This window comes from Homarus americanus, unplaced genomic scaffold (assembly GCF_018991925.1).
Source record: "Homarus americanus isolate GMGI-L3 unplaced genomic scaffold, GMGI_Hamer_2.0 scaffold19918, whole genome shotgun sequence".
Lineage (NCBI taxonomy): Eukaryota > Metazoa > Arthropoda > Malacostraca > Decapoda > Nephropidae > Homarus > Homarus americanus.
In genome coordinates this window covers 743,846-761,869 of record NW_024744038.1, presented here as the reverse complement: position 1 = coordinate 761,869, position 18,024 = coordinate 743,846, and the positions used below count along the sequence as shown (strand labels likewise).

Sequence of the window (18,024 nt, the reverse complement as noted above, 5' to 3'; positions counted from 1 at the left end):
TGCGCACTGTACAATATATAATTCCATTATATTAAAAAAATATATATATTCCTTGTTGATAAGATGCAATTTATAAAATGCTGGTCATCAGTAAACAAACTGGTCACTGTATATATACAGTGATGTCTCCGTTAGGTGGAACAATTGGTGCAGAGCATTTCCAGGAATGAGAGATTTCCGAGTGACGAGACGACTCTCTTAACCTCTATGCCCCTGTCGCCAGGCTGTCTTTGTGTTTGTTAGAGCAAGTAATGCATATAAATGATTATCGGAATAAAAAATACACAAATAAATACATTTATAACATAATGATAGCATTATTTTCCAGTAATACTACATTACAATACAACTACACTACTTTTAGCAATATTACTTTGATACAACATGATAAAATGGACAAACAATGAAAATGAAACAAACAAAAGTAGATAATTACGTTCAGGAAGTCTCCTTGTGGCTGAGCGTGTGGTGTGACAGGCAAATAGTCACACTGGAACCTGATAACCTGCGCTGTGCATTTAAACAATGCCAAGAAAAGGCGCGCGCTCCGGAACTTCAACCGGGGAGCCCTAGATGGATGTTCCGGAATGTCAACCAAGGCGTAGGTGTTAAACCCAGGAAAATCCCCCATCCCCAAATTTTTCTGGGTGATGGGAAATTTTTCTCTGAATATCTGGAAATTGCGCCGGGTTTTCATTTCTGAAACCCGGAAAAAATCCCCCACCCCAGAATATTTCTGGGTACAGGGAAAATGTTCTCGGAATATTCCTGACAATACGCCCCTCGGAAAATCATTCCCAAACCCTGAGTTTTCCAGAAAAGTTCCGAGCAAATTTCAATTCCGGCTATCGGAGAGTTCTAGCTAAGAGGGATTTCTGCTAACGGAGATATTTATATACAATACAATACTCATAGAAACATACAATGAGACTTAATTATCTGGTACATAATGCTGAACAGGTTTGATAAAATAAAACGACAAATTAGGGAAATTTAGGAACAGTACTAAAGTCAAAAAATTTGTTTATGGCTTTTTCCATTTAATGATGATATACTGTACTGTGAACACTAGAAGACATGGTTGTCTGCTTAAACTTCTCCAGGGGAGGGCAAGGTTAGGTTAGTTTTGGTTTGGTTAGGATTTTGTCCTAGGAAGTTTTTATTCCGAAGTGGTTTTAGGTTTAAAGTTTTTCTCCTATAAAATGTCACAGACTTGACTTAGGAGACTAGAACTTATATTGCTGGAATTCTTGTAAGATAGTTATTAATTGGAGTATAAACATCTCATAGTTTGCACAAGAGAAAAATGTTAGTCCTTTTTCTTTTCTATTTTTAATTTCTTTTTCCTCTCATTTTTTCGCCACCCAGGCCCCGTTGTGGGTCGATGACCTATGGCCGGGTGGGCTATTCCCCGTGTAAAAAAAAAGAAAAAAAGAAAAAAGAAAAGTACAAAGTGAGTACAGTAATATGTTGCTCAAAATTATGGCTTTTTCACAGGGAGAATTCTGTATAACTAGCCCCCGTGGTCAGGATATTATGGTATTAATTGTTACAGAGTACAGCTCCTCCCAGACTTATGACCTACTCAACTTACGACCACCCGCACTTACGACCTGTCTCAGTCGTACCAAAAATTTTGTCAAATTACGTATTTTCGGGTCCCAACGTCAGTGCACAGAGAAAATTTTTGTTTGTAATTCACTTTAAAATGGCTGGCAAGCTTAAAAGTGAGAGTTTTGTGGTGCTGTGAAGAAATAAGAGACACCCATTTTAGATTTTCTATGTATTATTTAAGCATTTTCGACTTACGGCCTGGATTTGGGTCCCTAACCCGTCGTAAGTAGGGGAGGAGCTGTATTTCAAATAAATTCTTTGTTTAGTTCTGTTCATAGAGACTGATAGTGGAGGAGACCCTTGGGGAGAGAAACTGACCGCTCGTGCTCACCCCCCAAAAATGTTTGTCTGCCTCTGTCATTCTTATGGGCAAAATATTGTTTATTTATCATTTATTAATTAGTAAAGATATGTTACTGTAATAATCTGAGAATATTAATATTAGGACCCTTCATATACAGTCAAATGCAGTGGTCACTCGATTAACGAACACAATTGGTTCCACAGAGTCAGTCGTTAAATGAAAATTTCATTAACTGAATCTATTAGTTCAATGGGATATTGGTGAATTGGTTCCAACTCACAGAAAAAGTACATTCAAAATACTGTATACCGGTAATAGAATTAACAAAATATTAAATATAAACTAAATATAGTACTGTACTGTACAATAAATAAAAAAAACCAATAGAATACTGTATTTTAACTTACTTTCAGGTGTGTGTGTGTGTGTGTCGTATTCCCAGCGGCTTTGTTTTCATAGCAAACAGCCGATTGTAGAGGCAGTCGATGATGACATGCCATATTCTTTAGAGTGCATTGGTTTTAATGCTTTCTTCGTACTTCTTAATAATTTCTACACTTTATATTATCAATGTGTTAACTATATTTCAGAATGACCAATAATTTTAATGTAAAAATGCAAAAATATTCAAGAGACCAACAAACTTGATGTTTACTCCACTGTAAACAAAGTTAAATTGAGAAGTGTTGGCGGGCGATTCGATCAGTTGAGGGGCGCACAAAAACTGTTCCCTGTACTGTCTATATTATCAATATGTTAACTAAATTCAGAATGACCAATAATTTTAATACAGGTACTCCTCAACTTACGAACCTACTCAACTTATGACAACCCAGACATACTACCGCCGTGGTCGTATAAAATATTTTTCAAATTTACGTATTTTCAAGTCCTGACGTTAGTGATCGTGCTGTGTACTGACAAAATTTTCGTTTGTAATCCCCTTTAAAATGGCTGGCAAGCGTAAAAGTGAGAGTTCTCGTGGTGCCGAGAAGAAAAAGAGACACCGATTTTAGAATTTCTATGTACAGTATTACTTTCGCCTTTTCAACTTGCGACCAATTAGACTTACGACCTGGTCGTCGGGACGGAACCCCGTCATAAGTCGAGGACAGACTTATAAAAAATGCAAAAATATTAAAGAGCACAACTTTCTTCATATTTACTCCACTGGAAACAAACGTAAACATAGAACCATTTACTGTATTGGCGAACTAGCCGATCAGCTGATGCGCACACCAATTCGTGTTTCTCGTAAGGTTGTCGTTAATAGAACTGAAAATCCTTAACCCTTAAGCCCCAGGTTAGGGTGCTGCTGGCAGTAACCCCCCCCCCCCTTGTGGGAATAAACTGATGCACACACCAATTCGTGTTTTTCGTAAGGTTGTCGTTAATAGAACTGAAAATCCTTAACCCTTAAGCCCCAGGTTAGGGTGCTGCTGGCAGTAACCCCCCCCCCCCTTGTGGGAATAAACTGATGCACACACCAATTCGTGTTTTTCGTAAGGTTGTCGTTAATAGAACTGAAAATCCTTAACCCTTAAGCCCCAGGTTAGGTGCTGCTGGCAGTAACACCCCCTTGTTGTGGGAATAAACTGATGCCACACCAAGGTTTTTCGTAAATAGAACTGAAAATCCTTAACCCTTAAGCCCCAGGTTAGTGCTGCTGGCAGTAACCCCCTCTTGGGAATAAATCAAGAAAAATAATCAACTTTTCAAAAAAAAAAAAAAAAAAAAAAAAAATGGTGGGAAAATAGGCGAACGTTCTGGAACGTCACCCAGGGTGTGCTAGTCGGATGTTCTGGAACATCACCCAGGGCCTAGGGGTTAAGAGGGCTAATTCGTTAACCGAAATCTCATAAATTGAACCGCTCGTTAATGGAGGGACCACTGTACAGTCTCTCCTCCACTTATGAAGGGGTTCCATTCCGACGACCATATCGTAAGTCGATTGAGCTAAGTCGAATAAGGAAAATAATACATAGCACAGTAGTGTCGGGATATATAGAGACTTTATATAACGATTTTTTTATATCACGGCTACTAAAATTATCTACATTTTCCAATATACAGTAATACCCCGCTTTACGTGTTTCTACATTTACGTGGTACCCCGCCAGAACCGGAATGTTCACTTTACGCGGTGCATCTACTTATATACACGGGAAGCGACGCGGGCAGAGTGCGCACAAGGTTGCCCAGTCATCAAAACATTACCGAGTTCTTCACCCGCCACCCACCACAGCAGGCCCAAGTCAGTGATAGTGATATAGTGAGGATATGGACTTATATGGACTTTGAGGGGTTTGACAAAGAGGCCCTGCAAGCCTCTGTGGTGGATAGTGATACAATTGATACAAGTGATACAGGTGAGGGCCAATAATCTGCCCTCCGCCTCGGAGTCAACCCTCCATCCCCGTGTGCCCAGCCATCTTTTCTATTAATGTAAGTGTTCAAAAACCTAATATTATTGATAATTCTCTTAATTATTAATTGTGTGTGCATACCATCATAAAATTAAGAAGTTATTTTTACTACAACGTAGGTATTGTGTCTGAAAAAGTGGAGTTTGGGGGTCGGCCCGGTCTCTATTTCAATTAATCCCATATGTTTTGTTGTTCGCTTTACGCGGGCCTCCGTGGGTTCAATTGACCGCGTAAAGCGAGGTACAGTCATGCGCCGGTTAACGTCCGACCGAACAACGTCCGATCGCATATACGTCCATGAACCCCCCCCCCCCCAAAAAAAACGTGATGCCTGCTGGACCACCACTCCACGACCCCCTGACGGACATGATGATCCTCCCCATACTGGTCAGATATTATGTGTTAAAGGAATATGCTTCCTTACTTAGGCTTTTTTAAGCATTTGCCTACAGGTGAAATGTTAACCTACATCTATTGAGGATAAAATCTTTCACCTACAAATTGACAATAACACATTTGCTGTAATCAGACATATCTAGTTGCCTCAACAATTGCAACCCCAGTTGCAATTGGGGTTGCAATTTCAAATTCTGTGGCATTACTAAAAATAGTAAAGTTTCTGGTGCACTCTAAGATTAAGAGAGAAAACGGAGGACTCAGGCGTCCTGATGTGAGAGAAAACGGACTCGTATGACGGGGGACCAAATAAAAAAAGCATAGCTACATGTTTTGTGGACTACAGTATTAAGCGTACCCTTTTCATCACTTTGTAATAAACCTAGCCATGCCTATGTGTGTTTATGATATTTACCATAACATTATATATATATTTAGTGGGTCTAAATGGTCGTAAAATGGGAAACTTGGGGTTGGGTCTTGGGTAAATGAACCAATTAGAATAAATCCCATAGGTTCTGTACTTTCGTTATCGGCGGGGTCCCAATTAGGCGCGATAACCAAGGGGACTGACTGTACTGTATATACTTGTGACACTGGCCAGTTGCTTCTGGTGTTATGGTACAGGGGTACCAAGTGACAGCACTAGGATCCCGCTTCCTCTATCAAGGAATAAACAATTAAAATTTAAATTGAAAAAAAAACATTCAAATAAATTACTATCTTACAAGAATCCCTCCAATGTAAGTTATATTCACCCAGGTCGTTTGGGTGGAAAATTATGAGAAGAGCTTAGTCACTCTTAAGTAATGATAAATAAAGATGCAGGCAGGCCTTCAGCGCCAACTGTCAAATCTAATCTCAAGTAAATAAACAAACAAACGCCAGACATTCTGTCACCTCACTTCCCGCCCCCTCCCCCCCCGCCGTCTTCCCACCATCCAGGCTTTCTTGTTACTGCGATAAAACACTGGCAGTGTGTGCTTGCTGACATGTTTAAAAGCCCTGGGGTTCTCTGAATGATAGATCATGAAGGGCTTTAGCTTGAAACCAGCAACATTCCTCCCCAACAGAAGTGTAATTCTGTCCTTAAATGCCTTGAATCCGGGTATTGTTTTCGCCTTTTTGTGGATGTATGTCCGCTCAGGCATGCGCTTCCACAATAATCCTGTCTCATCCACATTGAATATTTGCTCAGGCAAATAATTCCCTTCCACAATCACATCATCTAACTCCTCCTTAAAAGCTTCGGCAGCACCAACATCGGCACTAGCTGCCTCTCCAATCACCTTAACATTGTGTAGACTGTAGCATTTTTTAAATCTATCAAACCACCCATGACTTCCTGAAAAGGTTTGCTCACATTCATCTCCTGCCTGCTCCTTCAGGCTTTGGAACAGGCTTCTTGCTTTAGCCTGTATGTTTAGGACGCTTAAGGGTACATGCTTCTGTATCTGGTCTTCTATCTATATCACCAATAATTTTTCCATATCGTGAATAGGACCTTGTCTTTTCTTTGATATTATAGTTCCCTTTATAGGTGTTGTTACTTTCAATACTTCACGAATACGTTCCTTGTCCTTCAGAATAATGGATATAGTCGAGTGTGAGAAACCTAGGTCACGTGAAATTGTTGCTACTGTTTTTCCATTCTCATGCTGTGTTATTATCTTCATTTTCATCTCAAAAGTAATTGCCTGTCTCCTTTTCCTTGGAACACCACCAGCACTCTCACTTTTACGCTTTCCAGTCATTATAAAGTCATTAAATACGATAATAACGAAAGTTCACAGTGCGATCAGCATAGGATGCGATAGCCAAGTACAAACAAAGCGCTCCACTGAGTGAGTGCACCCACGAGGCGACCCGAGACGCGCCACCCTCTCGCCCGGGACGGAAACGATTCGGTACAGAAAATGCGCGCGTCATTTGAAAATATTTTTGGTCACGACGGTCGCAGTCATATGTCCCGACGGGCGTACGGTCAAAGCAGGTCGTAAGTACCAATGGACGTAAGTCCATGTAGTCGTAAGTTGGGGTCTAGCTGTACAATAAACCAATCACAGCTAGCAGGGGAGGGAGGTAAGGATGCTTGGCCCAATCACAGTCCGATACGTCATATGACGTCACCGATAACGCAACAAAGACATACACTGCGCAACCTACTCGCGCCGCTTACACAACATGGCGGGATGGCGGGAGGTTTGAATCCAAAAATGGCGCGGCGCGAGAGGACCGCCAGCCGCTCTCCGTGTAAAAGGGTACAAGCACTGCGTAAAGTGAGCATTCCGTGTTCAGCAGGGTACCGCGTAAACGTGGAAATGCGTAAAGTGAAACCGCGTAAAGCGGGGTTTTACTGTACAGTCAACCCTCACTTTACGCGGTTAATTCAACCCACAGGGTACCGCGGAAAGTGAGAAACGCGTAAAGTGAACAACATAACATATGGGATTAATTGAAATAAGAGACCGGGCCGACCCCCAAACTCCACTTTTTGACGACACACAACTATGTTGTAGTAAAAATATTATCTTAACTTTATGATGGTATGCACACACAATTAATAATTAAGAGAAATATAAATAACATTAGGTTTTTTAACACTTACATTAGTAGAAAAGATGGCTGGGCACACGGGGATGGGGGGTTGGTTCCGAGGCAGAGGGCAGATTATTGGCCCTCACCTGTATCACTTGTATCAATTGTATCACTATCCACCACAGAGGCTTGCAGGGCCTCTTTGTCAAACCCCTCAAAGTCCATATAAGTCCATATCCTCACTATAATTATCACTATCACTGACTTGGGTCGGCTGTGGTGGGTGGCGGGTGAAGAACTCGGTAATGTTTTGATGACTGGGCGACTTGTGCGCACCATGCTCGCGCCGCTTACACAACATGGCGGATGGCGGGAGAGGGCGGGAGAGATGGCGGGAGGTTTGGATCCAAAAATGGCGCGGCTCGCCAGCCGCTCTCCGCGTAAAGGGGTACACGCACCGCGGAATGTGAGCATTCCGGTTTCGGCAAGGTTACCGCAGAAACATGGAAACGCGGAATGTGGGACCGCGTAAAGCGAGGGTTGACTGTATAAAAATTTTAAATAAAAGAGTGTACAATAAAAAAAATGGAGGACTGTGGCTATAGCTGGGAACATAGCACCTGTTTTACTATGGAAATCTGCATTTTTTAGGAACATGACCTCTGGCATAAACAAAGACAACCTATATATTGTATAGTGTAAAGTACACAAAAATGTATCTAGGAGAACACAAAAAATAATATGAATTATACAGGATTCTTAGCTGATATGTGTCTGATGCATGCCCAGGTCATAGAGAGATATAACTACCTGTATTGCATGCCAAGATCATAAAGACAGACATATCTGTTCTATGACCAGTCATTAAGGAAGACATATCTGGTATTTCCCAGAGTAATAAAAGTAGACAAACCTAGTGCACGTTCAGGCCATAAACACATAATTAGTGCATGCCCATGTCATAGAGTGAAACATACCTGGTGCATGCCCAGGTCATGGAGGGAGAAGTTGAGTACACTTGCCCAGGCAGCAGGAATTCCTATACAAAGGGAATATGACAAAGTCACTAACAAGAGGTCCCAGTTTCTGCAATTTAGAAGATCCTGTGTAAATAAATACTGCAAGCAGTTGGTGATAAAGTCTGGCTGCTGGAAGTAAGCTTTGTTACATCATGGAACAAAAATACTGAAAATAAAGTTAACATTGAGCATGGAAAATATAGTTCATAAAATTTACAAATCAGACCCACTTGAAAAAATCCAAAAGCAAATTTTTGGACAGAGTAAAAGTTTTCAATTTTGAAAGGTGTCTGATTTCTATGGCATTGGTATTACAGTGAATCCTTCAGTGGTTTCATGAAATAAGAGATGGGCTTGAATAGAAGAAGGCCTTAACAACTTATACTAAAAAATTTTAAGGATAATTTGTCTAAAAATGAGAAGAGATAACATAAAAAAGTTGAAATTGCTCATAAAGTAGGATGGACTGTACTGTATAGTTCTAATAATAGACTGAAGGATCATCATGCTGAATAAAAAAGATGTGGGTGTTTCTCTCACAAAATGTGTGAATGACAATGACTTTTGCATAAGAAACTACAGTACCTGTAACAGGAAAATCTTAACTAATACAGTAGTACCCCGCTTAACGCGGTCAATTGAACCCACAGGGTACCGCGTTAAGTGAAAACCGCGTTAAGTGAACAACAGAACATATGGGATTAATTCCAATAGAGACTGGCCCGACCCCCAAACTCCACTTTTTGACGACACACAACTATGTTGTAGTAAAAATTTTATCTTAACTTTATGATGGTATGCACACACAATTAATAATTAAGAGAAATATCAATAATATTAGGTTTTTTAACACTTGCATTAGTAGAAAAGATGGCTGGGCACACGGGGATGGGGGGTTGGTTCCGAGGCAGAGGGCAGATTATTGGCCCTCACCTGTATCACTTGTATCAATTGTATCACTATCCACCACAGAGGCTTGCAGGGCCTCTTTGTCAAACCCCTCAAAGGCCATATAAGTCCATATCCTCACTATAATTATCACTATCACTGACTTGGGCCGGCTGTGGTGGGTGGCGGGTGAAGAACTCGGTAATGTTTTGATGACTGGGCGACCTTGTGCGCATCGTGCCCGCGCCGCTTCCCGCGTATATGATGAAAAATTCTGCGTTAAGTGAAAGTTCAGCTCTAGCGAGGCACCGCGTATATGGTAAAACGCGTTAAGTGAAACCGCGTTAGGCGGGGTAATACTGTACATTCAAATAAATATACGAGAAATTCTCATCCAGCAATTAAAAAAATATATACAGTACACAGATACTTTAAATATAAACATACAATATTACCTCTCTATATCAAAATAAGTGATTAGCTGCCAGTTCAGTAGAATGAGTTTTTCGGTATAAAACGAATGTGAAAACTCTCCCTCTCTCACACACAACTACTGCTGACTATTTTGCTGTTACTCGGAATCGAGTATGATGATCATCCAGCTATGATACAATGATACGAGATATTAAATATGTCACCTTCGTTGGCGAGCTCTGAGGTGACTCAAGAGGCTGAAACGGGACTGACAAGGCCATCGACAGATCTTCCATGTGTGGAGGGCTATTTCTAGTGCGGGAGGGGCGGCGGCAGTGTTTTTCTGGTGCTGGTGGTTGTCTGCCTTGGTATGCAGTTGGGCTAACTCGAAAGTATTGACATTTCATGTGGTGCTCCTCCAAGCGTTACGGTGTGGAATGATCGTTTCCCAGGTGAGGGGGGGTCGATATGGTACTTTTTAAGGTTTGTCCTTATACCTTTTCCATTGCCTGCCAGCATTACGTTTGCCATTCATTAGGTGACTGTAAAGTAGCTGCTTTGATAGTCTCCTGTCATCCACGTGGGTAACATGGTCAGTCCAACATAGTTCTTCAATACTCCTACAGTTGGTGTCAGTGAGAATACTGGCATTTGTTCTCTTGTCTTCCCAGCAAACTCTAAAAATGGAAAGTAGACTACATTGGTCAAAGTTTTCAAGTGCCTTGAGGTGCCTTCTGCATGTGACCCATATCTCGCTGCCAACTTCATAGGAAATTTCAGCTCCATACAGCTGAAGATACAAGTATGGAGTCTGACAAAGGCTTGAGATGCACATCTGATTCGATGTTGAATCTCTTCAATGATGTCCACTGTGGTAGATGGGTGGGAGCCGAGATACCGAAAGTGGGTAGTACTGTTAACCTAGATGGGTGGTGGAGGTGTGACTAAACCAGGGGCAGGCTGAAAGAGAATCTGAGTCTTACATACATTCACTCCAAGGCCAAAGTGTGCACACACATCTGTGTACGTGCTCAAGATCTCCTGTAGGTCGTATTCAGTGTGAAAAATGAGGGTGAGGTTGCCTGGATACTGAAGTTCAGTGATGGAAGTGGGCGACATATTTGTTCCTGCCTTGAGTCATCTTATGTTGAAAAGACCCTTCATCCCGTACTGGATGTCCACCCCGCCGGCTAAATTGGCACTGGTACAAGTAAAGAAGGCAACCAAGAAAATGAGAAAGAGAATTGGTGACAGTACACATTCTTGTTTAATCCCCATTTGGATGGGGAAGAATGTTGTTGTTCTCTGCACCTTTCCTGTATCTGGCAGGCAGCAAAGATCATGTCAGTGATGCCACATGATGGTCTTAAATAAAGCCAGACTGATATTCTGAGAGGAAGTTCTCTGCCTCAGTAAAAAGTTCATTTAGGAGGACTCGGGTGATAATCTTGACAGCTACAGACAGCAGCAAGATCCCGCATTAGTTGCCACAGTCTGACTGGTCTCCCCTGTTCTCATAAATACTGACGATGGAGGCGTCTTTAAGAGCTTTGGGGATCTCCTCCTTCTCCCATATATTCTCCAGGAGAGAGTGAAGACAGCTGGAAAGAAGAAGTCCTCCTGCTTTATACACCTCAGCTGGGATTCCATCAGGCCCTGTGACTTTGTTATTTTTCATCTGCTTGATGGCAGTAGCCACCTCATCCAGGGATGGAGGATAGCTGAGGTGGGTCAGCTCTGGGTGCTGAGGAACCTGCTGGGCAGTTAGAACATCCACATCAATGTTTCCGTTGAGCACCAAATGGTGGTGCTCTTTCCAGGGCTGAGATGCCTTCTTCGTCTTTAATTAAGGAGTTACCATCGGATGAGCGGAGGGGAGCCACGCCATGAGTAATTGGGCCATATATTGTTTTAGTGGAATTGAAAAATTCATGCACCTTGTGTTGATCTGCAAATTTTGGTATTTCACACGCTTTATTTTTTCACCATTCATTTTTTAGATTGTGAAGTTTGTGCTAGGCTGCCACTTTCTTCTCACGGAAGGTATCAGCTTTGGTTTGAGACTGAGGGTTGTTCTGCCAGTCAGTGAAAGCAGCAAGTTTACCATTGACGATTAGGATGATTTCCTGGTTATTTTCATCAAACCAATCCTGGTGTTTACTTTCAATCTGGCCGAGGGTCTCGCTGCAGGTTTTTTTCATGACAGCATCGAGGATAGCCCAGATTTAAGTCGCTCTCTGAAAGCATGTTTTACTGCTTGATACTCCAGTTGCTTGGTGTTAAAAACCTTTTCTGGAGGCTTGTAACCTTCACCGTTTATAGGCAGCGTGAAAGAAGAGTTTGGCTCTGACAAGCTGATGTTCTGTGTCAAAGTGGTCTGAGCCACGCACGGCTCGGGTGATCAAGACATCTTGGTAATCTCTTTCTTTGACAATGAAGCAGTCAATGAGATGACTATGTTCAGATCATGGGTGTTGCCAAGAACCTTTGAACTTGTCACCCTGCCTAAACAAGGTGTTGGCAATAGCGAGGTTGTGTTTGGCACAAATGCTGAGGAGTAGGCCATTGGGATTACACTTGCCCACTCCTTTTAACCCTATGGTTCCCTGCCATATGTCAACATCTCTGCCAACTCTGGCATTGAAGTTACAAAGGAGCACCACCTTATCTTCTCTGGGGATAGACGTAAGCACTCTGTCAATGTTGGCATAAAAAGCCTTCTTGATGTCATCCTCTGTATCCAGTGTTGGGGAGTATATACTGATGAAGAAGGAATGACACGGGTGATTCAGTGGGACTTGGAGTATCATGAGGCGCTCGTTGATCCCAACAGGCATTTCAGTTAGCCTATGTAGGATGGATTGGCAAATGGCAAAGCCAATGCCATAAATGCAGTTTTCCTCAGCAGAAGAAGGTGTAGCCAGACCCCCGTTCTGTGAGTCGACCCTCGTCTGGGAGTCGGGACTCACTAATGGCTGCTGTGTGGCTGTTATACCTAGCCAGCTCTTTTGCCACAAAGGCAGTTCTTCTTTCAGGACGCTCAATTGTATCAGTATCAAGAAGGGTCCTGACATTCCATGCAGCAACCATAAGAGGTTGTATAGTTTGTTTTTTTGCTTTGATCTGTGATTATGTTTTCAACCATATTAGGATGACCTTACTGGGTGGAGTTACCCAGTCAGGTTAGTTTTTTATACAGGCTATGTTTAGGGCACCATTTATAGTCCCTCCCCATGTGGGATGAGCAGATTGGCTCCTGGGAAGAGCTGCTCAGTCGCACAAACAGGATGCACTGCTGCCTAGATCCCAGTGAACAAAAGACCATCTTATCTATGCCACCCATGTGTAGAGTTGTGACTAGAGACTCTTGACAGTCATCTCTGCCTGTCCCCATCGCCACTCGTCTGTCGCCATAGGACTTTTGAGGGTATTGGGGTTTTGATGATGATGAGAGGTATGATGGGCTGGATGATGGCTGTGCTCGATTGATTTATGTAGTGAGGCAGAAGCGCAGACTGCATCCACACATCTTGGCTCCTGTTTTCCTGATCCAGTAGAGCAGGTAGCTGCAACAACTGGGGAGAGGGAGAGTTGTAATAGACTGCTGTGAGCATAGTTTATTTGGTTTTGCCTTAGTAGCCAGTCCATCTTGCATTGCCTTCATCTGCCAGTGTAGTTGTTGGGTTCCCGTGTTGGTCACCTCTTCTGCCTATTCCACCATTGGGGTCTTGTTGGAGCTCTGTAAGCATGTCTGCCTGATGTGGGTCTCCACCCCAGATATTTCGTGCAGGTTTCCTCCCATCGCCTTATACCTACCCAGGTTAATCAGCAAGGCAGGGGGGGGCAGTGGTTGGTAGGCGCAAGGGTGCGTACACATGCCAGTGGGCCGATGTGCTGTCCCTCTGGAACCCAAAGCTGCTCTGAGATTCCCTGCTGGTCTAGCCTGGGGCCACGAGGCACCCATTTACTGTGTTGCCACGAGGAGGCACAGCAGGAGTCTTGAAGGTGAAGAGGCTGTGTACTGGCAGGGGAAGAATTATGCATGGTTACACTTCCCAGCATCCAGACCTCCCCTGATCTTTAGCTTCAGGGTAAGGGAAATTGTGAGAATTCTTTGTCTTCTTCCTGTTCTTATATGCCCCATGCGGTTCCCTAGTGTCGCTCCATGGATTCTCCCTGAAGTTCAAGTTTGTCAGTACAGCTGCTCCTCGACTTACGACGGGGCTAGGGACCCAAATCCAGGTCGTAAGTCGAAAATGCTTAAATAATACATAGAAAATCTAAAATGGGTGTCTCTCTTTCTTCTCAGCACCACAAAACTCTCACTTTTAAGCTTGCCAGCCATTTTAAAGTGAATTACAAACGAAAATTTTGTCAGTACACAGCACAATCACTAATGTCGGGACTCGAAAATACGTAATTTGATACAATTTTGGTACGACTGAGGCGGTCGTATGTCTGGGTGGTCTTAAGTCGAGTAGGTCATAAGTCGAGGAGTAGCTGTATTTTAATTAAAGGAAGGATATACTTCCTCCTTGTGTGGTGTATTCTGTTTTTTTGAGCATGCCTCCTCTCACAGTGGGACTATTTCTGTATACACCGACGGCTCCAAGTCAGATGCAGGGGTGGGTTTAGGGGTGGTCTTTCCTGATTTCAGTCGGGACGGTAGACTCCCCACTATGGTACCTATTTTTACTGCAGAGCTTTCAGGTATTTTACTTGCCCTCATGATTATTTTTACCCAACCTCATTACGATTTGACAATTTTTAGTGATTCTTGTAGTGTTCTCCAGACCTTAGCTAATGTCTCATCGCCACATGCCTTAGTTATAGATATTTTACAGTGGCTGTTTCTCATCCAACAACAGGACTAGAAAGTCAGTTTTTGCTGGGTTCTAGCCCATGTAGGGGAGAAGAGGAATGAGCTTGCCGATGCTGTGGCGAAAGCAGCTGCTTCCGATATGAAACCAGTAATAAGAGGTGCCATCCACTCGAGCTAGAGAAGTAGGTGGGATGCTGTCAGAACAAATAAGCTCTGCGACATCCACCCTGCATTGGGTGCCTGGGGATGTCAGGGACTGTTGTGCCACTGAGAGACTGCTTTGGACCACCTCCGCATTGGCCACACATGGCTGACTCACGGTTTTTTAAAGGAGAGGGTGCCCCCTCCCCATTGTGATGACTGCCTAGTCCCATTGACTGTTCTACACCTCCTGATGGAGTGCCCCAGTCTCAGAGATCTTTGTTGTGTGCACCTCTCCCAGTGCCGGGGGGAGGCGGGTCTTACCGTCTTTCTTTGGTGCTGAGGGAGGAGACGTCCTCTCCTTTGTAGAGGAAGTCGGCCTTCTACACAAACTCTTGAGTTTTATTTATTAATGTTTAAATGGTTTTTATGAAAGTTCTATGTTATTTACTGTGTTTTTACCTTGCATTATTTTAATTTAGTATTTTAAGCTTTTATTTTAATTTAACAACATATGAGGCTATCAGTAACACAGTCAGCCGAGCGCCACGGCAGCCAAAAAACGTTTTATTATAGCATTTTATTCCCCCCCAACCCTTTATTTCATGGAGAGCATCTCGGGGTCTGGGAGTGCAAATGGCAATAAGGTCGAAAATCGTATTCTTAGGAAGGGTGCATCAGAGTTTAAAGTTGAGGGGAGAGAATAATCTTCAGTTCAGTAACACACCCAGCTATGTCTCTCGTGTGGAGCAAGCCAATGACGCTCCGCGCTCCATACTGCATGGTCACTCGGCGGCCAATCACAGCACTTAGTACCTTGTAAACACGTCTCTGCCGGCACCTCCCCCCAAAAAATCGTTTTATGCTGATGTGTCGCAACATGAAAGTACATTCATATAACTAACTGCACACAAAAAATCATTGTAATATCTTTAATGGTGGGAAAGTTTATACTAAACATCATGTTTTGTTGTGAGCATCAGCTGATCAGCTGATGGGCTAGTCTGCCAATTCAGTAATCTGTTCTATGTTTACATTCGTTTCCAGTGGAGTAAATGTCAATAAAGTTGTGCTCTTTAATATTTTTGCATGTTTTATATTAAAATTATTAGCCATTTTAACATTTATTTAACATATCGATAATATATGCAGTACAGGGAACTAGTTTTTTGTGTGCCCATCAGATGCTTGAGTCAGCCACAAGGCGTCAGTTGGGCTTTGAAAACAGTGGACTGAACATCTATTTTGTTGGTGTCTTGAATATTTTTTGCATTTTTCATTGAAATTATCGGTCATTCTGAACTTTAGTTAACATATTGATAATATATAGCACAGTGCAGTGTTGATTTAAAGAAAATAATCTTGATTTACACCTAGTGAACTTAAAATTTTATTGGTGAAACTACTGCATCAAGCATGGGTCCCCTGAAAGGTGATTTCTCCTCCACCCCCACTTCCTTCTCTTCTCCTTTCTGCTCCACCCCCACTTCTAATTCCCATCATCATCATCAACCAGGAACCTTCTACATACACACCTCAAAGTAAGTGTACTTTACTGCATTTTTTTTTTACTTTGTATAAACGTTTTGGTGAGCTGGAACCAAGTACCCAATATCCCATTGAAACAATGGATTCGGTTAACTAAATTTTCGGTTAACGAACGACCTTCTGGAACAAATTGTGTTCGTTAACCGAGGGACCACTGTATTATTAATTAATTGTATTGTTCATTTCACATATATAATCATTAATTCAATCAAACACATATTCAGTAATAAACAATAATGAATCTTTTGTACATATTCTTAATAAGATAAATGGCACTGTTTCCTTGAGTGTGCACGCATATGTTGGCGTTCCACTATCAGTCTCTCACTGTTTTTCTTTACCATCAGTGGTTACTTCTACTGTACATTAAATAATATTAATTAAAACATATATATTTTTTACATTAATTTTACTTCAGGAACCAGGGTCTTATTGTCTTCAGTTTCAGATGGATAACTGACATTGTGGGTGTAAACACTGACAACAACAATGGCGCCCTATCTCCTCGTGTGACCATAGTACAGTAGAAGTCCAAAAATCCGGACTGCTTGGGGATTGGGTCGGTCCGGATTTTCGGATTTTCCGGATTCTCAGGCAGTACTTTTAAAATTCAAATTTAATGAAGAATAAAGAAGAAATGAACAGGTACATTTTGATAGTTTATTCATTTGCAAATATAGCATGCTTCATTTATCAAAACGAGCAGTTTTAATGAAAAAGCTGTGAATTCTAAATTTTATTCTTTGCCTTTTATACATCATAAATTGTAGACTTTCCAATGTCGTATGTTTCCATTAGAACAGTATTGCTCACACCACGTTCTAGTTTCTTAATTATTTCAAGTTTGTCACTCAATTTCAATGTGTTCTTCTTTCTCTTCACACAACGAAGTTTATCTACTTTAGGAGCCATTATTATGGGCTTGTACAGTACTCTGTAAATGGAAAGAGTAGGACTCAAAATATTGTTATATTACAATGGTATTCTATTCATACTGTGCTTGATATAATGCATTCACGGAAATGTAAAATTTTTGCTGAACGTACGTATTACAGTGGAAAGTGGGATAAAATCGTGACGAAAACAATGACTTTCGCTTTCTTTCGTTCAAAAGATGTTACCGTAATCGCTTTTCGAATGGTTTTCAGTTCAAAAACTGTTGTATTACAATAATATTCTATCCTAATTGACTTGAATAAATACTACGATACCATATTTCTGAATATTTTCATTAAAATCCATCAAAATCATTTTCCTTGTCATCGTCTGCAGCACCAAACAGCTTCTCCCAGTCCTCTCTTTGAACGGCTAGAGGGTACGTGTTTTTCGAATCGTTTTCAGTTAAAAAACTATTACATCACTCGTCTATTTTACCTAAACTGCGCCTGAATAAATATATTCTCGGAGATAAATAGTAGTTTTGTGGAAACGTGACGTATTTCAATGTAAAATAGGAAAAAATACATGACGAAAACAAAAGACTTTACCTAAGCTTCCGATGTTCTTGAGATGTTACTCGTTTTTTTAATAGTTTTCAGTTAAAATTCTGATATATTACAATGATATTCTATTCATACTGTGCTTGATATAATACATTCACGGAAATGTAATATTTTTCCTGAAATTACATACCGTATATACCCGTGTATAGCACGAGTTCTTAAGACCAAATTTTTGGGCAAAAAGTTGGGGGTCGACCTCTATACGGGTAATAGTTTCGTTAGGTTGAAAAAAATTTACCAGTAACTACCAGTAAACAATGGAAACGATGCACCAACGCACCACCCGCTGTGAGTGTCGGTACAGTTGCCAGGGCAGATCTCTTGCGTCATCATAGCAAGCCCAAAGTAGCCAAATGCATGGTATGGTATGCACAGGAGTATGTAAAACATAAAGTATTCATTTTTAAAAGTT

The 18,024-nt window shown here is 41.7% G+C and overlaps 1 protein-coding gene across 8 annotated transcripts in view; it reads right to left on the bottom strand.

The window, feature by feature from the left end:
* Window positions 1–18,024, bottom strand: part of LOC121877622 (solute carrier family 49 member 4 homolog) — a 125,460-nt gene that overhangs the window by 22,795 nt on the left and 84,641 nt on the right. For all 8 annotated transcript variants that reach the window (XM_042383432.1, XM_042383429.1, XM_042383428.1 and 5 more), the window contains exon 8: window positions 8,256–8,364. In XM_042383432.1, coding sequence (XP_042239366.1) covers window positions 8,256–8,364 — 109 coding nt within the window. The remainder of the gene's footprint in view (window positions 1–8,255; window positions 8,365–18,024) is intronic.